The sequence below is a fragment of the Primulina eburnea genome, chromosome 1, assembly GCF_022965805.1.
Source record: "Primulina eburnea isolate SZY01 chromosome 1, ASM2296580v1, whole genome shotgun sequence".
Taxonomy (NCBI): domain Eukaryota; kingdom Viridiplantae; phylum Streptophyta; class Magnoliopsida; order Lamiales; family Gesneriaceae; genus Primulina; species Primulina eburnea.
This window is the reverse complement of record NC_133101.1, coordinates 9,404,788-9,432,411: the sequence shown is the minus strand read 5'-3', so window position 1 is coordinate 9,432,411 and position 27,624 is coordinate 9,404,788. Positions and strand designations below refer to the sequence as shown.

General features: G+C 37.5%; 4 protein-coding genes and 2 pseudogenes across 4 annotated transcripts; 4 read left to right on the top strand and 2 right to left on the bottom strand.

The window, feature by feature from the left end:
* Positions 1-1,793: 1,793 nt before the first annotated feature.
* Positions 1,794-3,566, top strand: LOC140826921 (F-box protein SKIP23-like). Its single transcript, XM_073189467.1, has 2 exons — positions 1,794-3,029; positions 3,377-3,566. The coding sequence occupies exon 1, from the start codon at positions 1,868-1,870 to the stop codon at positions 3,026-3,028; it is 1,161 nt and encodes a 386-aa protein (XP_073045568.1). The 5' UTR covers positions 1,794-1,867; the 3' UTR covers position 3,029; positions 3,377-3,566.
* Positions 3,567-3,954: 388 nt separating this feature from the next.
* Positions 3,955-5,625, top strand: LOC140826914 (tyrosine--tRNA ligase, chloroplastic/mitochondrial). The gene is given in 3 exon segments (XM_073189460.1): positions 3,955-4,495; positions 4,498-4,946; positions 4,948-5,625. Coding segments are annotated over 3 exon segments (1,404 nt in total). The 5' UTR covers positions 3,955-4,089; the 3' UTR covers positions 5,497-5,625.
* Positions 5,626-9,983: 4,358 nt separating this feature from the next.
* On the top strand, positions 9,984-12,836 carry LOC140826907 (probable serine/threonine-protein kinase PBL7). The gene is made up of 6 exons (XM_073189452.1): positions 9,984-10,715; positions 10,784-10,893; positions 10,975-11,746; positions 11,884-12,126; positions 12,228-12,376; positions 12,486-12,836. Exons 1-5 carry the CDS (start codon positions 10,473-10,475, stop codon positions 12,369-12,371), a joined length of 1,512 nt encoding a protein of 503 aa, XP_073045553.1. The 5' UTR covers positions 9,984-10,472; the 3' UTR covers positions 12,372-12,376; positions 12,486-12,836.
* Positions 12,837-12,992: 156 nt separating this feature from the next.
* On the top strand, positions 12,993-14,350 carry LOC140826900 (probable glycosyltransferase At5g11130; annotated as a pseudogene).
* Positions 14,351-16,438: 2,088 nt separating this feature from the next.
* Positions 16,439-19,677, bottom strand: LOC140826887 (L-ascorbate oxidase homolog; annotated as a pseudogene).
* A 303-nt stretch (positions 19,678-19,980) lies between these two features.
* On the bottom strand, positions 19,981-22,581 carry LOC140826894 (lysine histidine transporter-like 8). Its single transcript, XM_073189435.1, has 5 exons — positions 22,068-22,581; positions 21,849-21,985; positions 21,325-21,752; positions 20,720-20,851; positions 19,981-20,636 (listed from the first exon to the last, which is right to left on the bottom strand). The coding sequence occupies exons 1-5, from the start codon at positions 22,469-22,471 to the stop codon at positions 20,148-20,150; spliced, it is 1,590 nt and encodes a 529-aa protein (XP_073045536.1). The 5' UTR covers positions 22,472-22,581; the 3' UTR covers positions 19,981-20,147.
* Positions 22,582-27,624: the final 5,043 nt, after the last annotated feature.

Below are 27,624 nucleotides of genomic sequence, written 5' to 3'. Positions count from 1 at the left end.
TCAATTGTAGGACCGAGTGCTTACCGCTTTACCAAAATCTATAGCTAGTGGTAATGGTGCAACTCAAATCTTTAAAACCGCACAGCAGCTCAAGTACCATGATTTGATCACTCTAACAAGCAGGGACAATTATTGCACCCAACAGATATTTTGAAGCTTTAATTTTTTAGTGTAGCACTAGAACCAGTCAAGAAAGGCTCGCATGAAGCCTTTCACTTCATCAAGTTGAGAAGATCAGACATGAATATTCGAAGTTCGTCAAGAATCCCCCGGAGAATGAAACACCTCTTGTTCCATCACTCACTGAATACAACATCTCCACTAGATGATCATGAGGATTTTAGGTTTGTCTTACAGAGATGGACATATTCAAATTTCCATTTAAATTTTATCAAAATTCTATAAATGAGATCTTTTCTGTTGAATACAATGACAGAAAAAACTGCAAGCGTTGCAGAAGAAATATTTGAAAAATCTTATAAGAAACAACAAGATATCAGGGGGTGAATAAACTCGTCGGAAATTATGCAATATGGCTCATGTGGGAAGATGTTCAGAAGAAATTTTCCTAGAATGCCCCAACCAGAAAGAGGCAAAATTTGAGAAAGGTTTTCGACACGAATTCGAATGAAAACATAATTTGGAAATAAGTCCAAATGGTGAATGTCCACACAAGTTACGTTTCCACGGAGACCATACAAAGTCAAAAAATTCACCGACAAATGTGAAGAAAGCATGTGATCCAACAACTTCGTTAATGGATATTGAATCACTCAATCATCACAATATGGCAGACCACTAACTAGTGATACACCAATTAAAATATATTTTCGGTCACAAATAACAAAGAAATAAAATGTTTAATTTATTATACAGAAACATGGTATATATATATTTATATATATAATATATAATATATATCTCTCACACTCATGGTATATATATTAAAAACTTTGTGCAATTTTATGTCTTTGGACATACTCAATAGATATAACGACAAGTACCAAAAAAAAGGTTTTGGACATGCTCAATATGTTTATCGGCATATATAAAAAAGGTTCAATTATGATTTTGAAAACTTTAAAATAAAATAGAAAACTTAAATTGACTTTTGATGAATAATATGATAAAGTCTAAATGAAATTAGAGTTGAATGATTTATCTGATATTTGTCATTAATATTTTAGTAGATAAATCGAGTTCCATTATGTACCAATATTTTTTTGGATGGTTAAAATTAGGGGTGTTCAAATTTCGGATAAAACCGAAAATCAAAACCGAAAATCGAATTTTATAATTCAGATATAAATATTAAAACCGAAGTTTGTTTGGTTCGGTTTTGGATTATATATGTCAAAACCGAAAAAACCGAAAAAAACCGAAATTTTATTAAATTAATAATTTTTTTAATATTTTTATTTATATTATATATTTTAATATGATATTTAGTTAATGAAAAATCATTTTAAACAATTTTTAGTTGATTGTTGTTTGTTTAATTAATTTAGACTTTCTGTTTAAATATTTTACTAAGAAAACATATAAAAATTTAAAATATTATATTTTACAATATATTTATATTATTAATTTAAGTAATTATATCAAAATCGAAATAACCGACCGAAATAATCGAACCATTTTGGTATAATACTGAACCAATAAAAATGGTTCGAATTCAGATTATATATTTCTAAAACCGAAAATCGAAAAAAGTGAAATAAAAAATCGAAAATCGAATCGAATGAATCGATGATCACCCTTAATTAAAATAAAATAAATAATAAGACAATCAGTGAATCACCGTCTCGGAAAACAGAAGCAGCATCATTTCTCACATACACACTGCAACCAAATTTCCATTTCATCCATGGCGAATTGGGCGAACCTCCCGGCCGAGCTCCTCCACCATATTTGTCAGCACCTCCCCACTTCAACCGACCTCCTACGCTTCGGCTCCGTCTGCCCCACCTGGCGCTCCGCCGCCCAATCACCACCATCCTCCGCATCTCGCTTCCCTATACTTCCCAATTCAGGCATCTCTGACACCACTTGGGGATTTTATCTCTCCAAACGCACTATCTACTCTATCCACTCAGCCCAACCCCACGATCAACCGCCATGGATTGTCAAACTTGAACGCGATAATTCCAACCGAAGCCACCTTCTCAACCCGCTTACCCGATCCCCGCTCAAGCCATTCCCCACTGGTTTCCCCATGTTTTTTAGTTTCTTCAACTTTAGGGTTAAGGAGTTGGGTCAAGAATATGCCCTTCAGTACATTGATTTTAAACCGAGGGCTAACTCGATCGCTGAGGCTGGAAATCTTTACATGGAAAAAGTTGCGGTTATTTCGGATGTAAATAACGGGTTTGTGCTTTTGACCATTCATCTTTCTGGCAAGTTGGTGGTTTATAAGTCTGGTGATGAGAAATGGAGGGTTATTAATGATTTCCCTTCACCCTACGATGATGTGATTTTTAGGGAAGGGAAATTATACGCAGTTGATAACTCGGGGAGAGCAGTTTTGGTGAATTATGTGGATTTGAGCGTGAAGGTTGTCGCAAATTCAGTATTCGGTGGGGATAAGAAGTTTCTTGTCAACTCGAACGGGGAATTGCTGTTGGTGGACATGTATTTGAGCTGTGGACCTGAGAATAATATGGATTTTGATGAATGGTTCGAGTTTTATGATTGTGGTATGAATGAGAGGACTTTAAAGTTTAAGGTGTTCCGTTTGGATGAGAATGCAGGGAGATGGATTGAGGTGAGTGATCTGGGGGATAGAATGTTGTTTCTGGGTGAAAATTCTGCCTTTTCGGTCAATGCATCGGATGTGAGTTGCAAAGGGAACTGCATACTTTTTACGAATCATTGTAGTGGGAGGCAAGAGGATGAGGTGTGGAAGGGTCGGGGAGCTGGAGTGTTTGATCTAGGGAGTGGGAGTATCGAGCCAATTGGTAGTTCAAGTGAGTATTCCAAGATGTTTTGGCCGCCTCCAGAGTGGATGTACTCCATCCCCCAGAATTGAAGTAAGTGCAATCGCTGAAATCTATTCAAATTTTGAGAGTTTTCTGGGTCACATTTGGTTATTTAGCATAACCCTTAACTTCTTACAAAGATTATTTGGTACAAAGAAATTAATTGTATATAGAAGAAACTGGTAATCTTGGTGTCGTTAATGTGAGAAGATGGTAACGAGTTAGGGAATTGGTTATAGATGGTATTGATATTTTGCTTCTCAGATTAGACATGGCATGTTGTATTGTATCCCAGTCAAACAAAAAATTCTATTTTTTACATTTGTGTTTTTGGATTTTGCCAATACATTCATTGTAAGGAGCACACTGAATTTGTCGTCGTTCCTATTTGTGTGCAGGCTTGGCTTGGCTTGGCTTGGATCTACTGAAAATGCTGGAGGCCTCTATGTATAAATTAATATGTTTTGAAGTTGTAACTTCGAGTGTTTGAGGGAGAGGGTCATAGGATTTGACAGAATGCACTCTTTGTCAATAATCAATTTACTTTTCTTAAATCATTTCATTCATTTTCTTAGACCTTGTTTTCAATGCTATCCTCTCTCAAGTTCGGTGCTAATTGACCTTGTTTTCAATGCTATCCTCTCTCAAGTTCTTTTGTATGGAAGGCCATTAAAACCTCCTGATTTAAGATAGAGAACGAACTCTGCTGCAGCGCAACACTTGATGGCATCACTCCGCGCTAAATGCTAGGTTTTCATTTACCCGCGAGCAGCTTTCTAGGATTGTCTGCCCTACATATCCTGCACGCAGAAATGCGAAAAAAGAGGAAACTTTTCAGAATCATCAAAGCCCAAAAACTCTACCATTAACATTACATCGAGCTTCTTAAGTGCTGGTAAATTCATATAGAAATTGATCACAATTATGTGCCCCCACCAGGAAATAATAATAATAATAATAAAAAAAAAACTAAGACGAAGGAACTAATAAATAAGCCAGTTTTTGCCGAAGTAGACAGCAAAACTCACTCCTCAATACTGATGAGTGGCAATATTTAGTTTTTGCACATAAATAAATCAGAATTTTCCAGTGCGAGAGCGAGGATAGATAGATGGGATTCATTGCTAATTCTCTAGTGCGGGGTCACACTCTTCTTGTCTCCGCCACCAATTGGAGGCTATTTTTCCCTGCTTCCTCCGCGTCTCTTCCACATCATCTCCGCTCCCTCAACCGCCTTCACTGTTCACGACGGAATGTGGTCGAAATTCTGCAAGAGAGGGGCCTTCTCGATTCCATCACCAGCGAATCACTCCGACATTCTCCTTTGAAGGTATATTGTGGCTTTGACCCCACCGCCGACAGTCTTCACCTCGGAAACCTACTTGGTATCGTCGTTCTCTCATGGTTCCTCCGCTGTGGCCACTCAGCGGTTGCTCTCATCGGCGGAGCCACTGGTCGCGTCGGTGACCCCTCAGGTAAGTCACTTGAGAGGCCAGACCTCGATCCTTCTGCACTCGAAAGAACGTATCTGCAATCTCAGCCACCATTCAGGGTATTATTGGACGCGACTCGTCTTCTTTTTCTTCTTCTTTCACGATGTTAAACAATCACGACTGGTGGAAGGATGTAAAGTTGCTGGATTTCTTGAGGGATGTGGGAAGATTCGCCAGGGTGGGCACCATGATTTCTAAGGACAGCGTTCGCAAGAGGCTGGAATCGGAGAAGGGCATGAGCTATACTGAGTTCACATACCAGCTGCTTCAGGGATATGATTTTCTCTATCTCTTCCGCGACCATGGGGTTAATGTTCAGATTGGAGGCAGCGACCAATGGGGCAACATCACTGCTGGCACCGATCTCATTCGAAAAATTCTTCAGGCCGAAGGAGCCTATGGGCTTACCTTCCCTCTTCTCCTCAAGAGTGACGGCACCAAGTTTGGCAAATCCGAGGATGGTGCCATTTGGCTTCTCGCCCTCCCTCATGTCACCTTACCAGTTTTACCAGTACTTGTTCTCTGTTTCAGATGCTGACGTTATCAGATTTCTCAAAATCCTTACTTTCCTCAGTATTGATGAGATCTTCCAGATTGAAAAGTCAATGCAGAGACCTGACTATGTCCCCAATACTGCTCAGCATAGGCTTGCCGAGGAAGTTACCCTTTTTGTCCATGGGCGAGAGGGACTTGACGAGGCGCTAAAAGCTACCCAGGCATTGAGGCCGGGTGCCAAAACGGAACTGGATTGGAAGACAATTGAGACAATCTCAGAGGATGTTCCATCGTGTTCTTTGCGCCAAGACCAGGTCTTAAACCTGTCTCTTGTTGATCTCACTGTCTCTACTGGTTTGCTGGAGAGTAAATCAGCAGCCCGTCGTCTGCTCAAGCAAGGGGGACTTTATTTGAACAACAACAGAGTTGATAGTGATGCCAAGAAAATCGAGCTTGATGACATTGTGGATGGGAAAGTTATCCTTTTATCCGCCGGGAAGAAGAATAAAATGATTGTGACAATAACTTGATTACCTTTCGGAATTTTGACTATCTGAGTGTAATGATATTCTTTGTATGTGACTGGCAATACCCTGCTTCAGAGAACATATCTTTTATCAAATACATTGGAAAAAAAGATAATTCTTGGTTGATTATCATATATATATATATATATATATATATATATATATTTGTTTGTTCGAGTATATTTTTCACTTAGCTATTCACCTATTTTCACTATTTGTGAAATGTATGAAACAATCATGATTTCATTTTATGGTATTTCTGCCGATCCAGACCTGCAGGGTGATTTGTTTGCACGAAAACAAGGACGTGCCTCACTTTCACCAAGATGTTCAGCAGGCTCTTTGCTAAGAAAGAGATGCATATTCTGATGGTAGGCCTTACTATGATATTTTACGAGCTCAGGCTTGGAGAAATAGTTATAACAATTCCGGCTATTAATTTAAACGGCAGTACTTCCATCTCTGGTACAGTGATAAACTACATGTAGACACTTTTTTATTCCCCTGGTTTCTAATTACTGGATTGGAAAAGTTTCTTTTCTTTACTCCTTTAATGTTTCTTAATGCTGGCAAAGAGACACCTTCACTGGATATTGTCAGCGATGGATATATTGATAAATTGCTGAGAATTATCTCAATGTTTGGTTCAAATTGTATTCCATGTTTTTAACTTGACTGAATAACTTCACTGGATGGCTAATTGTGGTATAAACCTTTATACTGAGGCAGCAGAGAATTTAATGCAGTTTAGCTTCTATTTTCAATCCCCAGCTCTTGTCTGTTATAATTCACACGCGATTGAACAAAACATGCAAGATATAGAGCTACCAGTTTGGCTACTTAATCCTCTGTAATCTCTTTATATCGGGGTTTAGTGCCTGTTATTTTTCTATACAAGTTTAAACTATTGTTTGTTTTTACTTCAGATTTGTCCTTTGTCGAGGCGCTACTTCGAGAATTCACAGGGTCGATCTGTACGGTTGACGGCAATAATAAGGATCAAGTTGTTAAAGATAGAGATGAACTGCATAGGATGTTGCACGAGGTTTCCTGCCTCGTCAATTATTTTATCTATTCATGAAGGAAGATTATTTTATGTTGTCGACTGTCACTTAGAAGCTTAGTTCGTGCTTTTAGTTTCTCTTAACTCTTGTATTTACCCTCACCTTGCATCACTAGTTTCAATCCCCACCACCTTTTATTACCTTCTAAATCTTTGGTTCTACTTTAAATGTCTAGCCTGCCTAATGCAGTCTACTTGCTCACAATACTTTTTATTCGGTTCATTTAATTTATACCCTAGTTTGAATGTGCCATTGCTCCTGGTTTTAAGATTTTGTTGCCGCTGCTATTCTGTTTGCTTTCCTTCTAAAACTGAATTTATAATCTCTTCTTGATGGACATACTACATAGCTTATATGCGTTCACACTCTTGATTTCATGGAATTTAGTAATAGTGTTTCGGGGTTATTGGTTGAGTTGAGAGATGCCGTCTTGCTAATGTTTGCCCAATAAAGGATCTCAGCAATACTTTTGTTAGGTTTTTCTTATAGTTGGATTTATTGCAAGTTATCGGCATTTCCTGCCTTTGGGTGATTAAGTGCTGGCTATAGCTCAAGTGAATTATGAGAATTTGCAATACCTAATTATGAGCACTTCCAATACCAAATTGCTTTGGTTTCTGTCACTTGAATTTAAGTGGAGAAAGTCTACATATTTTTATATTTCCTTTTGCATCTTCAATTAAATGAAACACACCTAATAATAATTATTTATGATACAATCTATGTTTGTGCTTTAGCAAATTCGAGTTTGTGGATATATGTTTACCTTTTCTCCTGTGCTTTGTCTTGGTTTCATGCGAAATCTAGCTAAACATTCAGGCTGTGTCAACACTGTTAGCTTCAATGCGGCTGGTGATATTCTTGTGTCGGGGATCAAACTCTGGGATTGGGAAATTGATGGTGTCAAACTTCCGTTCATTCAGTCACCATGTTTCAAGCAAAGTTTATGGCATACACTGGAGACCTAATTACTGTTAACTGTGTTGCTGATGGAGATGCATTTTTTTTTTACTTTTGTTTTCTCTCACCGGAAAGATTATGATTGAAAGTTTGATGTTTAGATAGGGGATCATGGACTGATACCGAAAATAGTTAGAAAAAGCCTAAAGTTGATTACATCATGATTGATTTCAATGTTGCACTCTGCATAAATTGTTAGGAACACTTAAAGCTTCATGAACATTGCTAGGAATGACTGCACTAGACATTTGAGAGACAAAGGCGTGAAGTGAAGAGGATATGTTGTTATACGATTCAAAATTAGATCAGTGGTGTTTCGTACATGATCTAGCGCAATAGGGAGATCGAGTCCATCGTCTTGAGATGGAAATGTCAAAGGCTAACTGGTAAAATATTATCATGAACAACGTAGGCACGCCATCGTCAACTTCCTGATCCAACCTCTGAGGAGATGCTAGCTTGGCCATGCTTTGGAGTTTGGGATAGTGGCTTTCGCCAGATGCTGCTTTGAATAGACAAGCCCTTTGAACATGGTTTCATTTTTATTTGTTTCTGTCATGATATGGTTTCCCTCAACATCTGTGGGAAACGTCTGTTGTGAAGAATATCAAATACGATTCTGAACCTGAAGATGAGAATTTGTGTGACAGGAGATGCCCTCAAACTAGGTGACATCCATGGAGACAGTATATTTTTAGAGAGGCATTTTTACTTTGAGGATATTCTACAGAAATACATTTACGTGCATGTGGACCCAACTTCGAAAATGTGAGATTTTATGATAATCGACAACCGCTGCACTTCCAAATTTTTTTGAAAGGATTATCCAATTTGAGCTTGGAATGAGGAAATAAATTTGAAAGATTGAATGTGTAGCGATTGAGTAGGTAGCAGTTAAAAATGCATCCCCAAAGGTAGTTTGGAGCTTTAATAGTAAAAAGTTGAGTCCAAACCATTTCTTGGAGATGTTTATTTTTTCGTTTGGTCACCCTTTTTAGCTCATGATATTTGTGCATGAACGTTGATGATATTCCTTTTCTCGACAAAAATGGTCTCTAAAACCATGAGCTACTAAAATTATCGCTTAAAATGCAGTTGAGAAAAAAACTGAACACAAATGTCTATTATTATTTTGCACTGGATGTGACTTAAACATGTTAGTTAAAAAAACTCTAATTTTGAATTTGGATCGAGTCATTTAAAATCTATGGTTTCGATTTTATTTTTAATGATAAAAAGTTAAACTAAGAAAACTCTACTTATTTATATTTTAATTATATTAATCCCAAGAGATGTAAATGACTTCAATATTCTAAAGATTTGAAATATATCGTGATTGTAAATGTAGTGTGAATAAGTGTGGAGATGTATATGATTTTTTTTTTTTTCAATCTAATTGTTCTTTGTTAAAAGGAAGCTTCTCTGACTTTAGTTGATGAGCTTGGGCCTGAATCAGACAAAGCCCTATCCTTCCCTCATGTTTCACGTTTTTATCATGCTTCTTCCAATTTTGGGACTTTCTATGGACTTCTAGCTCTAAAACATATATGTCATATTCGATCCGACTTATGAAAATATTAATTTTTATGTTAAAAATATTACTTGTTATTCTACGTATGGATCAGATCGACCAATCCTATAGATTAATACATACGAGACCGTCTCGGAAGGAGACTTGCTCAAAAAAACATATGTTGAAAATTAAATCTCTCTTGAAGCATTGCAGAAGTACCAAATCGAAGATGATCATTTTACTAGGCACAAATGAAGTATAGACCTATGAAATATAAAATAAAACTTGGGGTAACTTCTTTTATAAATGTTAAATTTTTGGTTAATGGATCCATTCTATGTTGGGAAGGCATTATTTTGTCTCACAGCATAGTTATCTCAACTTTTAGGTGAGATAGATTTCCTAACCTTTGTTTCAGCAAAGAGTAAATTTTCCATTAAATGTGTTATGATCTACTTTATTCCTATTGGTTTGTTAGATGTGCATTTGAAGTTGCTTTTGTCTAGTTTCCCTTTCAAGATCGGCAAATAATGATGTTATTGCTTTTCATTTAAAACAAATTTGGGTCGAGTTTAAGTTACTTTAATAATACTATCTTAACAATTGATCTAATGACTCATGTTTTGTCACATTATCGCTGTCATCGTTAATATTATACATATGTTACCATTTCATCAACCATGCCAAAGGAATACAAAATTAATTATCTATTTATGACACTTTTTCAGACTTTATGATAAGTGCCACGCCGACTAATAAATGGTTTCGTGAAGAGATAAATCAGACCATCAATACTTGGATGAGAAATTTAATAAACTCTGTACAATAAATAATAGCAGAAAATGAAAATTTATAACACAAAAGTACAGAGAGCGAAGTTATTTCAACATTAAATTTTGTTGTAATATTTCTGTTACGTGTGAAGTGATGATATTGACTGGAAAGGATCAACATCATAAGTAAAACGAAAAGGGAAATGCCTCTGTCATGCCTGCTGCTGCCTCACGCTAAGAGATGTACACGAAAGTACTTGTCACTCACAGGAAAAACCAATTTGTTCGATGATAAGGAAGCTCTCTGATCGTGTAATCTTTTCTTACTTGTTTGCTACCTACAGGGGAATCACAATTTTAAGTGCTGCCGACTTCACAAGATCAAGAAACTATAGAAGTTAGGTGGCTTAGTTATCTGGACAATGAATTCTTTCTTGTTTCCCTTGTTAAACTTGTTTCTTTTTTTTCCATGCATTTAATGCCGTAGATCAATAGTTATTATCCTGTCCATTTCTCCCTCAAGTCGTTGTCTTTCTCGAGCCACCATGAGCTGTATTTAGTTTTAAATACTCTACAGCCGTTGGTATTTATTTTGGGTGAAAACATGAATTTATGTAAAATAATCTGCAATGGGGTGCCTTCGTTTCACTGAAAATCATTTTTCCTGTAATGGATGAGAATCCGAGGAGGAGTGGGGGGATTTTCTCACGCCGAGGTACCAGGCTGGCGAAGAAAAAGACGGTCATTATTGGTTTGAAGCATGATAATTGCAGCAGGGAGATGCTGCTTCGGTTGCTGAATTTGGTAGTTGTGAGAGGGGATAGTGTTCTTGCTGTTCATGTCCAGCAGTCCGATGACACTTTCGATCCCAATACATTTCACATCCACGAAGACATCTGTAAATCAAAGCAGGTTGTAATGCTTTTTATACTTCGTTATCGACTTGGAGATTCTCTTCTTATATGTTACTAATGTTTCAGGTGGATTTTGAAGTAAAGATTTGTGCTGGAAACTGCTACTTAACTGAACTAACCCACTTAGTTCGAATGAATTTTGCAACCATTCTTGCAATTGGATGCAGTAATCAATGGTAAAAGTGGAACCTTCACTCAAACTGAGACACAAGCTACAAGAGAGAGATTTCTGACTCTGCTTTTGTGCTCCTCTGCAGCCCTGAAGATTCGGACATAGCCGGATTCTTGAAAGCATTGCCTCCCACTTGTGACCTATTGGTAATGGATAATGGAGGAAAAATCCTTCTTCAAAACGCGGGAACTTCACAGCAAGGCTCGACTAATAGGGTTCTTCGGTCTTCCATGTCATCCCCGGTATCTGCATCCTACTGCTGTGGCCAGTCTGAAACCAGACATCTATTCAGAAAGTTTTTGTCAATGCCTACTTCCTCGACATCTCCATCTTCAGAACTTACTGTCACGAAGAAGAATCATCAGCACGATCATTTTTCCCCAAAATTCTTCCAGACAGTGGCAATGTTAGAAATGAAAGGGCACGTCAGGCGATTTATGTATGAAGAACTCAGCTGCGCAACAAAAAGTTTTAGTCCCGATACTTTGATCGAGGAACGGGAGAGTGTTCAAGTATATCAAGCCATTGGGCTTGCCGCTGTAATTAAGGTTATTAAGGCCTCTCAAGATTCTGAAAAAATCATCTGTAGAGAACTTGAAATGCTGAGTGGATTTAAACATGAGAACATAGTTCAACTTCTTGGATACTGCTGCTGTGCAGAAATGTTTGCTATTGTTTACATCTCGGTAGATTCCAGTCTGAAGCAAAGGCTCAAACAACTGATTTGGAGTGAGAGGATGAAAGTTGCGGTTGGAGTAGCCAAGGCATTAGAGTATCTCCATTCAAGTTATCCTCCCATTATTCACAGAGATTTAAAATCATCTAATATTCTCCTGTCTAAAGACTGTGAACCACAGGTAAGTTCTGTTTGAGTTGCATTTGAATGTATAATTAAGGTTATTGGAGTTGGTGCAACAGACAACCAAGACTCTAAGGACTAAAACCTTCTATATCTCAGATTATGATTTTTTTTTTGAAAAAAAAAAACTTTCAGCTATCAGAATTTGGAGCAGCAGCAGCACATGATCTTCAAACTGAGGAATCAATTGCTGGCTGCAAGATGCCTGTTTACGTGAGTGGATCATTCGGATACCAGGCACCCGAGTACGTGATGTACGGCAAAGTCGATGAAAAGATCGATGTGTACTCTTATGGGGTTGTGATATTGGAACTAATTACAGGAAATGAGGCTATTCGCACAAGCCCCGGCTCTAATCAAGAATGCTTAGTACTATGGGTAACGAAAACTGAACCGATCTGAGTTCTCAATGAATCTTTATGAAGTTGATGCAGTCCTCTTGTTTTCCGGATCTCTAAGAACACCAATGCGATATGCAGGCAAGGTCTCTTCTCAACAGCGGCCTCTCTGAACGACTAATCGATCCAATCCTTCACGGAGAACATGACAAGGATGAGATGAAAATAATGATGGCCGTGGCTCGCCTTTGTCTCTACATTCATCTTCCAGAAGACCCGCAATGAAAACAGTAACATTCAGCTCGAATGAATTTTCTTGATCCTAAATATATAATATCTATATATCCTACATTAATCAATCAAAAGCTGCTATGGTTCATTTTTATTCTGAAATGGCAGATATTGCGTTTGCTGGAGGAGCCAGAATATTGGTCGGAGATGCAAAAAATGAGAGACGAGCATGTGAACCAAATCAGACGCAAATATGGTGCTTATTCGGATCCTGGCAACTTTATGCTCGTAGAAGACGACTGACTATCAGTCATTTCATGTCTCACCAGAGACCATCATCTCTGTACATTCTACCAAGATTCTTTCAAACATTCCCGTACACTTTTCTTGTCTAGCCAGGATACATGTAATATGTTGGTTAGTTTTGAATAATCTGTACTATCATTAGCCCTTGCAAATTTCTGCAAAAGGGTTGTATTTATTACGACTGTTTCCTGTTATAATCGATGGTTAGTTGAAAACTTCAAACCCTTCTGTCGGTTCCACTGTCTTCTAACAAAATAATATATGTTTTTATTAACTATATAATTAATAAAAATGAATTATTATCATTAATGGATCTGGACATTATAATTAATAAAAAGTGACATTATTTTTATTAATGGACATTACAATTAATAGTAATAACGATCTGATAATCTTTGCTAGATGAAAAGACTAGAATCAGTTGTTCCAACAACCATATTTATTGTCAAAACCTGTGACAAAAAGCTTAAGCTTCGACCTTTGACTTCAATGGCTGCCAACCCCGCCGTGTGTTTTTTCCTCTTCTTCCTCATCCTACCATATTTCGCTGTCGGATCACCCTCCCCGTACATGTCCGCCACCACACTCTTCCAAGACTACCAGAACATGCTCAGAACGTTGAAGATTTTCATCTACGACACACCCAAGTCTCCATTCTCTTTTCCCGAACTTCCCACTTCGCTGTTCTACGATTCTCTTTCTCGCAGCCCCTGTCTCACCTTTGACCCCTGCTGAAGCTCACCTCTTTTTCGTTCCCTTCTCCCCTGGCACCTCCGCGCGATCTCTGGCGCGTTTAGTCAGAGACCTCAGAAACAACCACCCCTACTGGAACCGAACTCTAGGAGCTGATCATTTCTTTGTTTCACCCGCAGGTATCGATTATTCATCCGACAGAAATGTCCTCGAGCTGAAGAAAAATTCCGTCCAAGTCTCCGTTTTCCCCGTTGTTTCAGGTTATTTTGTCCCGCATAAAGACATAACTTTGCCTGCCTTTAATATGTCCCCACTCGCTCTCTCCCACGCGCAGGACCAAGAAAATCCAATGACCGATAAATCTTTTCTGGGATACATGAAATGGGACGGGGAAACGGAGCCGAATTTAGTCAACGAGTTGAAGTTGCACAATGAATTTTTGGTGGAGGAGTCTGAGGCGTTGGATTATATGCGGAATGTTCAAAAGAGCAAGTTTTGTCTGTTTGTTTATAGTGGTGATGTCGCTGGAATGGCGGAGGCGATGTCTGTAGGTTGTGTGCCGGTGTTGATTGTGGACCGTCCGATTCAGGACTTACCGTTCCTTGATGTTCTGAGATGGTCTGACATGGCTCTGCTCGTGGCGGCGAGGAGCGGCGCTGAGCGAATGAAGGCTGTGTTGAACGGCGTGAGCGACGAAAAATACATGGAGATGAGAGAACTGGGTGTGGCGGCAAGTAAGCATTTGGTGTGGAACTTGGAGCCTCAGCCGATGGATGCTTTTCATATGGTGATGTATCAGCTGTGGCTGAGGCGGCATGTTGTTAGATATGCACGGAGAGATTTTGCTGTTTGATTCTGGTAGACAATCAATTTGTGGAGAGAAATCATCATGTATTGGCTCAATTTGTGTTATTTTCTGTGTAAATTTCAGTCATTTTATCATAGTTATTTTACTTATTGTTATTATTATTATGACTTGTTGATGTCATATTACATAATACACATAAAATGAAGCATTCATTTGCCATCTTGAACTTTATATTATGTTTCCCATGGACCTGATAATGATCCACTGTCTCAATTCATTTATTCTGATACAGAATATGGCATCTAACAGAACTATTCCTTGAGTCTGACTGGCTCATTAGTTGTCCTTAGCCGGTTGAGAGAAATTAGCTGGTGACACATAATATAGTGGACCAGAATATAATGTTTGAGCAGCTAAACGGGAGGCTTTATTTGTTGGATGGAACAAATCCCAGAAAAAATACTTACTGCGGTTTGTACAAAGAGTAGGTGTTGAATTACAGGGGCCTCGCGCGTTTAACGGTCCATAAACACGCTCTCAAATTCTGAGACAATTGACATAAACTAGAAAACTCAAGAGTAAGATTAATTCAACCTTTTTCAACAGTGGTTTCTTTGACAGCAGAGCAGCATATGCTGATCCAAGCATCATAATTCTAGTAATGTATTGAGTTTCCAACGAAAGGCTATTGGATTGTTTATAACATCAATTGCCATTCTGTATGCATGTCTGAGTGAATACTTTATCCCAGGAAGTTGCGAGCTGATGTTAGCTAGAAGATTGTCCAGGGCTATGTAGAATGTGACTGCAAAATCATTCGTAGCGTTGAAGAAACCATCGGTACCATTAGTGTTTTTTCTCATGAATCTACTGGATGGACAGCAACCCAATGGTGCCAGCTTATGATGCCAAATTTTCTTGCTCCCAGCCCATACAAAGTCTGTTGTCCATGGATATGAAAAATTATCAGTTTAAGGTATGCCCTTGTATAAGCTTTCCTCAGATAACAGCACAACTGGTTGTTGAGTCCACCAAAATAATGTAGTCTTAGCATATAGTGGAGAGATATAAAAAGAACTGAGCCTCTGAGTTTGGCCTACCACATTTGTAACGGCTGAATCTAGCAAACCTGCACCAGCAGAAGCAAAGTTTAGTCCTTTGCAGAGATGGTGTATGAAATGAGACTTGAGGGCAAGTAGAAGCAGAAAGGAGTGGGCTTCTTCTGAGCCCGAAAGCTTAGCTGAAGTAAGAAAATTTTACATCAAACTCACAAGAATATATCCATGTGAAAACATCGCCCATTTCTTGAAAATGAAACAAATCAACAGTTGAACTAGCCGAGAAAGTCAGCGTTGTTGAATTCATTGCCGACCTTCCAGTTGGGAGACGATTATAAGTTCCCACATCGGCTGTTGAATCCCCAAATGTGAAAATGGTTGGGGTTTTAAGTCATCACCCAAGTGAGGGATGGCTTTGGCTAATTAATATGATAAGTAAAAAAAAAAAAAAGGAAACATAATGACGCATTAAGGAATGTCATAGCCATAACCAAGTAACCAGGCCGCAAGGTAAATGATTTTTTGCTTCCTAAAATTTCTATGGCAGGGTTCAGCATGACGTCAAAATTTATTTCCCAGGTTTTTTGATAATTTTCTGCATTCTTGATTCAATTTATAGTGCTGTTTTGTGTCACCGTCCAAGTATAAAATATTTGTCACACAAGCAGACATTTTTTTATGAAAAGAGTGAGGTGGTCTTGATATCCTAATGTAACTACTGACTAAATTCGCAGTCAGTCCCCCATTCTTGTTTTCATGAAAATTCATCGATTGGTAGAAAGATAAAAGATAGATAAATACAAAAAGTTAATTTAACACGTGATTAAAGTGAAAATTCATGATTCTTAGACGAGTTATATACGTCACTGGACCCTGGAGAAGCCTATTCATGTGTTGTTAAGATAATCAATGATTGATTTATACAGTGAAAATCATAAACCTCGTAACAAGGTGGCAGAGTTAGAGGTGGCAGAGTTCGAATGAACGTTAGATGAAAAAATAGGATTTGGATCCTACTGATGTGGCTGAACATGTGCTGTGCTCTTTTTTACACGAGATGATCAGTGATCATGTGTAAAAAGTACGTGGTGCTATGCTGTGTTTTCAACCAGCATAGAATCTAAATCCGACAAAATGGACATCCCTGCTTAATGACCGAGATCCATAGATAAAATTGATTTTGGTATTCTCAAGACATCTTTGAGATCTTTTGTGTCTCTGCATATTGAGAATGCAAGTCTAATTACATACATGGATAACAAATAGGTTTTACCCTCATCGAGATTGTTTTTTCCCCTTAATAATTTAACGCTTCTCTACAATCTGTACTTTCATTTGAGATTAATGAATTATAAAGGCAATCTGTAATTCATTTTAACGAGTTACTGAATACAAAGATAATTCAACAAATCCCACCTTCGTTTTCTTGTATTTATCTGTCAGAGATAAAGAAGGTTGCTGTGTTAGGGCCATTCTTTAGGTTGTATAAATGGTTTCTACTTTTTATTTTCCTTGAGGAGGTAATGTAATCTTAAGAGGTCCGGTGCTTGGCTCTTCCACAAAGCAATGCATTCTTTGGAATGGGATACTCGTCCCTGACAGAGTGAGTCGGTGTATAAACACGCAGATAAAACTGTTGTCCTAGATATTGCCTTGCCCAAAACTCAGTCCTCAGGTTCCACATTCCCACATTGTCAAGAGCAACATAAACCGCTGTCCATGAATTGGGATAAACCTGTAACATAAAAACCAAATATGGCAATCCCCATACTGTATTAAGCAGAGAACATATACTGGGACACATCATGTTTGCAGAAAGCAGTTGACTGAATCTTTGAACCTGAGTGGTTGAACGTGAAATGGCATCTTTAAGATTGTACTGTTTTCGACTATTAGTAGTCCACTGACCAATGTCCATCCTGAAAACAGTCTTGCAAACCTTAATGCTCGTAAGTAAACCTGCATCCATATAATTTAGACACAGATTAAGACGCTCACCCTACAACAAAGAAAGAATATCCATCAAGGTGCCAGCTCTGGATGATGTCTTCATGGTTCTCGAACACTATTTCCACAAAAGCTCTGTGGTCAGCTCCCATAACAGACGTGTCAATGTGAATTTGTTGAACCCTGGTGGGGTAATCAGGAATGCTTCCGACATGGAATACTCCTGCGATGTTGAAGTAATCAGCCAGTTTGAGTGGCGTATCTGCTGGAATGAATGAAACACCATTAACTGCATAACGCTGCTTGCAATTAATTAGAGCGGCTGAAGTAGCTAGCTTGATGGTTCTGTTCACTTTGATCTGGCCATAGTGGTATGAACCTTGAGGGTTAGGCCTTGGTCCACTTGCCGTTAGATTAGTCCTGAAAATAACAAAACATGTCCTTTGCAGTGATGAATAGGATGCTTTCTAGAAAGTTTCCCATAATGTCATATCAGTGCATGGCCGAAAACTACCTGGTAGAACGAGCTTGCTTTAGCGCCCACTGAATGTCAGTGATCGGACCAGGTGGTGGAGGGCCAGATACTGGTGTTATGGAGTTTCTGTAGTGAAGGACAGCAGTAGTGATGAGGGCTTGGGTTGTGAATCGCGTTGACACTGCAATGTAGTAGTCCTTAGCAGGTTGATCTGCAGTGACCAGCACCGAGTAGGACTGGCCTACATGGATATCTAGGGAAGATATGGTATTCTGCATAGTGTGAGTACCCTCCACTTCTACCACCTTCATAACATGTCCTTGAATGCGAAAATTTAACGAATTTTGAAGCCCAACGTTTGATATCCTTAGCCTGTATGTTTTTCCTGGAAAAAACAATCACGTCGGTTGAATTTGTGCTATCATGAGGGTAGTATCTTAATGTAAAATCCAAAGGTTCAAAATTGATTTGAACATGTGAGGTCTATAACAATATACAGACGTGTATAACTAAACTAAAATTGAACTTTTGGATATAGTGAGAGGGTACTATTTTACGTTAGCATTGACATATATAGGATACTGTTTTCCAAATGTGAAAACAAAAAATTAGTATTCCACTAACTGAGTTCAAATAGTGAATGGACAATAATGACTATAGTAAAAAATTACCGTTTCCCATGGTTCCTTCAAATTGCGAATGGACAATAATGTCATTTTCTACCTAATGAATACTAGCATATAAAAAACACGTGCATCCCCATATTCTAAATAATTAAGAAATAAATTAATAATAAAAATATTTTTAATATTTGCATAACGTTTTCCAATCTATCAAACAACATTTCGTTCGGAAAAACATAAATCAAAACAAGAAGAAGAACCGAAAATAAGCTAGTATCACACAATGATTGAAATAGGTTTTTAGCTCCAAAATTTAAATTTTTATTATATATAACAGAATATAATAGGATCTACGTGCTTCATGTTAGTATGAGTACCTGGTTCAACCGTGAATGACGCACCATTAGGTCCACGACCATTGATGAGGATTCCATCTGGAAACCTGAGCATTTTACCTTGGTCTAGAATGGACTTCAAGCTCTGCAAATTTAGGAGAAGTGAAACCTGTTAAATCTTTGTTTCGAAAACTGACTGATCGAATTCGTGCTCTGGATTTTCTTTCTTTCAATTGGGTTTTAGCTGCAGGGACTAAATATGTTATTTAGAAACGGTGTCTTCTTCTTGATGACCTTGTGATTTGCTATGTACCAATCTCCAATGAGAATGGTGAAATCCCCGTGAGGCTGGGGGAATGGAACAGGAACTTCAGGCCTGGTGAGGATCCTGATCCCTCCGTATCCACCAGCTGCTTTGTGGAATTCAAGGGATGGGAAATAATAGAAGCTTCCAATTTGATCCTTGACTTGCATTTTGTAAGTGAAGTTGCTGCCTGGAGGAATTGGACATGTAGTTCCATGTACTCCATCTTCGAATGAATTTCTCCTTTGCTGAACCCCGTTCCTATATTAATCATAACATTAGAAAATAATCTTAACATTCAAATCTTACAAGGAGTATTGGATAGACCAGGATAGAAGGAATGGCTCCGGCAGATTATTGTGTACGTTGATTATGAGATTATCGTTGGTGACCGCGTAAACATCAGGGTCCAGGAAATTGACCATTTATAAGAATTGCCTGAAACAATAGAGCTCAACTGATAAGAGATGCGTGGTTTTGGAAGCATTGCTATTTACAAGAACATACTTGTTGGCAAACGCCGAAGGGGTAAATTTCACCGTAAGTGATGTTCCAAGTGAAGAACCTGTAAGGATCTTCGGCAGTACTACCAGCTACCCAAAGCCATATCAGGAAAACTATTCTACTAGTCCACGTGCATGTCTTTCCCTGATTCATGAAGAAGATTTTACATTAATTGTGAATGGAAATGGAAGAGGACTGGTGGGATTTAGATTTATATGAAAGAAAAGCAAAAAGAAGAGCCGGAAAAGAAGTAGATGGCTGTCCGTTGAGCCTTCCATTTTGCATACTGTCACTCTTTGCATGGAACTACTTCTTGTGCATATATAATACTCACACGTTACAAGAATGTCCTCTAGCTAACCATCTTTCTCAAAAACTCATTGGTTTCGCATGATCTTGTTTCCTAGTTTGTTCGGTTAATCTCAGTGTTTTTTTCATATCATTCATGGAATTTCCATGCCTTAAATCTTTCCGTTTTCGACTCTAAATACCATTAACTGCATTTGGGTACTTCGCAGTAGCCTTAGAATTTGGTTTTTTTTTTTGGTTGAAAGTTATTTTCTTTTGTATATCATATACACTTTTGTGGTTGGCAGGGGCTGAAGATAGGTTAGTGTTCTAATAATTCTTCTTTTTTTTTTAAAAAAAAAAGGCCACAGTATCAATACATATATCACAATCACAAGTAATGATGCTTAAGAGAAACAAAATAAAAAAGGAAAAAAATTACAATTTAACTCTTTATCCCTGATAATTTCTTTCCCAGGTCCTGATCATTTACTGAGGCTTGAAGAAGCTAACTTGTACTCCGGTATCTATCACAACATAGAGACCCGCGGCAATCAAGGCTGCGCTCAAGCCCATTCCCAATAGTCCCAATCCCCAGTTCAACCACCATGTTGGGCCATACATGGTCGGCTTCTTCAATTTCAGCCACATGAAACACGGGTACGCCAAAGTCACCGGCAAGGCGATTCCTCCTATTAACCCCGCCACGCTACCCAAGAATGGGATTGCCACAGCAACAAAGAAGCACCCGAATCCGAACATGGCACGTATTGCTGCCCTGAGCCACCAGGGGCATGGCTTCTTGAACCTGATGGTATAGTGGGATTCCATCATATCAAACATAGGCATGCCATATATCTGGAACGAGCTCACCCCATTAATTATCACGAAAGAACTTATCAATCCCAGCACCCATCGCGCAACATCGCGCCCGTGGAACGCAAATACAGCTACTAGCATCCCACCATTAGGAGGGATCTGCCAATGCATTATACTAAATTGTTATCTGATGTTTGCATATGTGTGTCTTTAAGTTGGTTAATAAAGACTTAGGTACATACCATTCGACCATAAGCCCAATAGCCGCCGATGGCCAGTGGGAATAAGCAGAGTGCCACAATCAAATATGCAAATTTGACGCCTCTCCACATGGGCACACTGGATGGATGCTTCTCGCTGGAAGGCATGGTGGCCTACGTTCAAATGCCAATTTTACTAGAATACAAAAATTTCCCTTTTCACATTTCACTTAACATTAATGCGTGCATGCGACTTTTCCACGTCCAAAATTTTGACCAATTTAAAGTTTGTGTTCATATATCTTTTTTTCACTAATTGGAGCAATTTTCTTGATCATGAACACGTTCCACACAGTAAACGACTTCGTAGTTTCTAAGCGCTATGAAGATAATGATGACAAACAACATTGGACTTCATTATTTCTACAACAAGAAGTAGAAATAAATCAAAGCCGTTTCAATTAGATGTTCAAAAAACAAAAATCTTCTGCAATACATTATATCAATTTAATAAATAATTTTGAATATATTTTTATACAGGTTGTGCGCAATTCATAAATGGTCAACACCATGCAGAACCCACTGTATTAATTTTAAATTATTATTAGTGTAATAAAGATTGTGTGCGTTTGAAAAATTGGGCTCACCTGGATTTCAAGGATGAGATTATGTCCTCTGAAAGCGAAAGCAATGATCCCAAGTGCGTTCAGAACATCGAAAATTCTGCCGATTTCGGTGCCTTTCCTCACTGGATCGTACGACACGTTGGGCAGCCTCCCCTTGCCCACGGAGACGCCCCATATTCCGGTGCAGTAACCAACGGCGGTGAGGGAACCGATCAACGAAAGCCCGGCGATAGAATTCAAGTTGGGAAGCTGAGACAGAAGCACCGCCGCGCACGTAAACACCAAGTACCACTCCACGTTTGTTAAAGGCTTGGTTGTGCATGTGCCTGCACACAGAGTTTGGTAAAGCAATTTCGAGGTCGAGCCACCGATCACTATCAGTGCCACGCATGTACCACCGGAGAGATACATAATCGGGAACGCTGCTAGGAATTTGGACAGCTTTTCTCCTGTAATTTGGACATTAAATCATGATCGATGTCTATGTTTATGTATGATCGATGCCAATTCAGTGACGGTTAATTAGTTAGTGAACGAAAGCTCACCGAAAGTGGCGCCGGCTAATTGCATGTATCTGCTGTACCGTATTCCACTCTCTGGAGATTCATGGAGCTGCACCAGTAAATATAACGTGTATAGCTGCCATATGAAAGCCAAGGTCAAGCAAATCACACCCCATGTCCTGCAAAAGACAACTTCAATAAGAAGTCGAATATTTTTAAGAGGAAATTATCATTAATTACGAAAACGAATGTCTGAATTACCATCCAAGAATCGTAAAAGCAACAGGAAGAACAAGGGCTTGAATCCCAATCCCAGAGCATAAAGTATGGTAAGCTGCATAGTACGCGTTTCCATTTCTTGATTCAGTGATCGGGAGCCATGCATCCTGAGGGTCAAGCTTCGTGAGCTTAAGTGCTTTTCTCAAAGGGCTGCCGAATGGAGTGATGAAGCGCGGGGTACGAGTTCTTGGAGTTCTTTTATTGGTTCCACCTGGAGTAAGTAGCGGCGACCGAGAGAGCGATGGGGAGTGGTATTGTGAAGGAGGGAGGGAGACGATCTGCGGAGTCTGGGCTACAGGTGGTGTCGGAGCCACAGATGCCAGCCGAGGAGTCATAGGGGTTGAGTTATGTGTTGTGTCAGCGTCAGGATTTGCAAAATCACCCATGACTTTGTTCTGCCTTTCACGCTCTATCCGTGTATGTATATATAAGAATGTTGTTTGCTAGTATTGCATCGGTCCCCCACCCTATCTAGCAAATTGTTTCGGGTAACTGGAGTCTATATATAGATGCTGCACATGAATTACTAAATATTAATTAATCTGAGGTGGTTAGGTTAGTGTGCGTAAGTTGACCATGCTTTTGGTAGGGGGAGAACAAAAGTTTTGACAAAATATTTGGGCTGGCTGCTACTGTACGTAGTGCTGAACATAGAAAGTGGAGGGGTGGAATCTCGTTTTCTCACGTATAGTAGTCTAAAGTCATTCTTGACTGCTAGCAGCTGATCATATATACCTCATAATTACTAATTGTTTGGCGAGAAATCAAAAGAGAAAGGAAGCAAATATCGGGACTGAGGTGCATGGCTGTGCGTACTATATATATATATGGATGCCAGCACCCGTATTTTGAATATGGATCATTCAACATTTATCCATGTATGAACAACATTTTAAACACCCTTGACATCATTTAGTATTCTTCATTACCCAATTATTATTTGGAAAGATTGTCATTTTATGTTTTGTTTTTAGTAGTGTAACTTATCAATATTTGGTTTTCATCTACTAAATTAGATTTTTTTTTGTTCAGTGTTTTCTTTCCCACCCGAGACCGCTAAATCTATTGAATATTACTTATTTGAAACCGATACTTTCATACATGTTTCATATAGTAAGAATAAAACCTATATTATGCACATTTAAATCTATCTAAGCAAAATAAAGAAAAACGACAAGCTTTTTTTTTTCCTATCATTTTGAAATATCGAGCGTCATTTTCCTTTATTTTTTCTTTTTTATTTTTGTTTAGATTTATGTTGGTGTATGTAATATGAGTTTATTCTCGTTACATGAGCTACATTGAATAACATCGAAAACAGACAACCAATATTTGAATGAGTTGATGACTTTTTACTAAAAAAATAATTAAAAAAATCCAAGTGAATGAAAACAAAAATATTTATAACTTACATCACTAAAATTCTAAACAATCTAAGTTATTACTTACGAAACTAAAATTATAATTTGTCTTTATTATTTAGTTTCTTAATCGATACAGAACCATAGATATCATGCATGTCGCAAATATTGGCCGCCATGCACTTCAATTTGTTCTCACCCCTTCTGTTTTTGACTTATTACGAATGAAAACAAAAATATGTGAATTGAAAAAAAAATATCTTCATTTATTAAAATAGTATTCCATCATGTTTTTCAACGAAATAAATACAGAGAAAATATCATAATTAATAAATTAAAATGGCCCAACAAAAACCTCAGTTACATAATATATAAACATTAATGACACCACAAAATAAGATGATGGTGATTAACTTGTCTATAATTAAATTCATTTGGTCGGAGAAAGAAGCGTGTTCTTTGATAATGGGCGGTGTTAAAATTTCAAGAAAGGCGCATTTTAAAAGGTTGTTAAGATCTTTGCTTCGATTGTGAACTTTTTCTAGTGGATGACTCCATAAAAAAAGGTCTTTCTTTTTATTCTACTTTACGGGATCCATATGTAAATATTGGCAGAAAGGATCTCAGCAGCTACATATATATATATATATATATATATATATATATATATATATATATATATATATATATATATATATATATATATATATATATATATATAATAATGGCATATGATGACTAAGGGTACGTAGGGACGAACATCTTACGCAGCAATGCCATCACCAGAACTTTCTCCACATCGTTGGATACGTTCTTTGTGTATCAAGAACCGAAGACCACATATTCCATCAGCACTGAAATCCCTAGGCAATGTCGAGAGAAGCAAATGGGAAAAGAGAATGGCTTTACATATATCAGTTATGTCCATAATGAAATGCCCCTTTCTCTGCCTATTCAAAGAAAGAGTTACTGACTTCCTATGTCGTTCTTCCATAGGCTGCCACCTTTTTTTTCCATTTTTTTTGAAATACTGATCAGTTTTCTCCAACTAATCATATTGACTTCTGATGCTTTTGGCTAAATTTCGATGATCTTGAAAACATAAGAAGGAGATTGTTAGAGTATGTGAATATCGAGCTAACATGTGACTTTGATTTTATTGAATATTATATAAAAATAATTTTATTTTAATAATATTTTATATTATGACATTTATTTTATTTATCATGAAACTCATTAGGAAGCGTAATATATATTATAAACTAATTTCTAGACGATTCAGTTGCCTAAAATAAGGATAAAGATCGTTTGAGCTTGAGAATAACATTTATTATGTAAACGCCATATTTCATTGGTAAGAGCATTAAGATGTCCATTCATATAAATTGTTGATCATTTGATGATGCACTGAGCAACACTCCCTCGAACTTTCCAAGTGATTATTACTTATCGAGTGGAATAGTCTGTGGTTATGGTTGTACATCAGTAGTCCAATTCAATTCGGGACAAAGTGTAAGCTTTATGTACTAGCATGCATCTTGATCCATCTACTATCTCTATTGAGAGTCATTAGGTGGTAAAGTTGGGTGTAGTTTCAAAATACGTAGAAGTCGATGTATTGTATTCGGGGATTAACCGTTCACCTATGGGTGGAGATATCTCATTTGATCTGATGTATTAACTATGCAAGGAATCTCTGACCAGAGTAAGATATGTGCATTTCGGAAAGATGTTTCTTCAGTTGCACATACCATGTCACTATTATTACTCAAAAATACATTACATTGTTATCGAATTCATTTGCAAATCTCGATATACAAATTGTTGCAGATTCGATCAAGATATATGAGTTGAAGAGACTGTGTTGCATGCTAAACATAACTTAAAGTTCTTACAGACACTATCAATGATACCTAGGGATCATTGAACAATGCTGTTAGACACTCTTGTCATGATCTGATGAATGCAATCAGACTTGAGTTCTGACGTTTTTTATCAAAGGGTTGATGAAAAGAATGAGGTTAATTAGAGTAATCTCAAATACGAAAAAATGATGTTCTGAATCACATGAAGTTGTGAACACATGGTTAGCTATATCCCTGAACCATTGAGGTCACACAAGTATTAGATTATGTGTTCTCATTGAGATAGTCCAATTCAAGGAGGGTCACAAAAATAAAGAAAAACATATTTTTTCTCTCATTTTGAAATATTGAGTGTCATTTTGATTTATTTTCCCCTTTTGTTTTTGTTTAGACTTATCTTGATGTGTGTAATATGAGTTTATTCTCATTAATGACTTTTGGTAAAAAAAATTAAAAATTAATAAATACATCAAAGTTAATGGATGAAGACCAAATAGTTATAGCTTACATGACTAAAAATCAAAACAGACCAAATTAAAAAACTAAAATTGTAATTTGTCCTTGTTATTTTATACAGAATCATATACATCATATATTTATAGTTTACATGACTAAAACTCGAAACAGACCAAATTAAAAAACTAAAATTATAATTTGTCCTTGTTATTCTATACAGAATCATATACATCACGCATATGGAAAATATTAGCAGCCATGCACTTCAAATTTGTTCTCATCGCTTTTGTTTTTGACTTGTTACGAATGGAAACAAAAATATGAGAATTGGGAAAAAAATCTTCATTTAACAAAATAATGTTCCATCATGCTTTTCAATGAAATAAATAGAGAGAAAATATCATAAATTTAAATGACCCTACAAAAAAGTTAGTTACATAACATATAAACATAAATGACACAACAAAGAAGGTGATGGTGACTTTTAGTCATGCTCGATCAAGCGTGTTCTTTGATAATGGGCGGTGTTAAAATTTCAAGAAAGGAGCATTTTAAAAAGGTTGTTAATATCTTTGCTTCGACTGTGAACTTTTTATAGTGGACCACTCCATAAAAAATGATTCAACTTTATGGGATCAAAAGGTAAATATTGGCACAAAGGAACTCAGCAGCTACATATATATATATATATATATGACTAAGGGTAGGGACGAACATCTTAGGCAGCAATGCACATCACCAGAACTTTCTCCGCATCTTTGGATTCGTTTTGTGCTACATACAAATTGCATAGAAAAAATATTTGAATGTACATTAGGTGTTATGAGGTATATTTTTCAATGTAAAATCATGGGACTCATTAGAAAGTGTATTGTATATTTTAAACTGGTTTCTAGTTGATTCACCCGTCTAAAATAAGGATAAATGTCACTTGAGCTTGATACTAACATTTGTTATACAAACGACGTGATTCATCCGTAAGAGCATAGATATGTCTATTCATACAGATTTTCAGATCATTCGATGATGCACTGAGCAACATTCCTTCAGACTTTTCAAGTGGTTATCACTTATTGAGTGGAATAGTACGCAATGGTTGTACACCAGTAGTCATTTGACCCGAGACAACGTGAAGACTCTATGTGTTAGCATACACTTTGATCCGTTTACCGACTTTATTGAGGGTCATCAGGTGTCGAGGTTGGGTGTAGTTAATTAGGAATCGTACTGTATATTTTAAACTGGTTCCTAATCGAATTAGTCGCCTAAAATAAGGATAAAGATCATTCGAGCTTGATACTAACATTTGTGATGTAAACGCCATATTTCATTGGTAAGAGCATAAAGATGTCCTTTCATACAGATTGTTGATCATTTGATGATGCACTAAGCAACACTGTAAGGATCAAGCGTTTACTACTAAGCCAAAAGCTATAGCTGTTAGCCAAGACACAACTTTATTTCCTTATACTTGTGGCAGTGCAAGGTGCTAATGGGTACCCATGATTCCGAGAAGGTGTGTGTCTATCTACTGGTGATGTCTAGCTCATATCCCTTACAGATCAGTTTTACCTTTTTCCTACCATCGTCCATGTCCCCAACAGAGACATTATTACCCGTTAAAATCTTGTGTCACTTTTTTATGGCCCACTCAGCCAACCAGATCAAGCGATGCAACGTCAGCAGCTTGACGCATGAGAACTTCCCAGGAGATCACTCATCTCAATACTACTCTCACTCATGCACACTTAACCCAACATTTACTCTCATTTTGAAATATTGAGCGTCTTTTTTCTTTATTTTTCCCTTTTGTTTTTGTTTAGATTTATGTTGGTGTGTGAAATATGAGTTTATTCT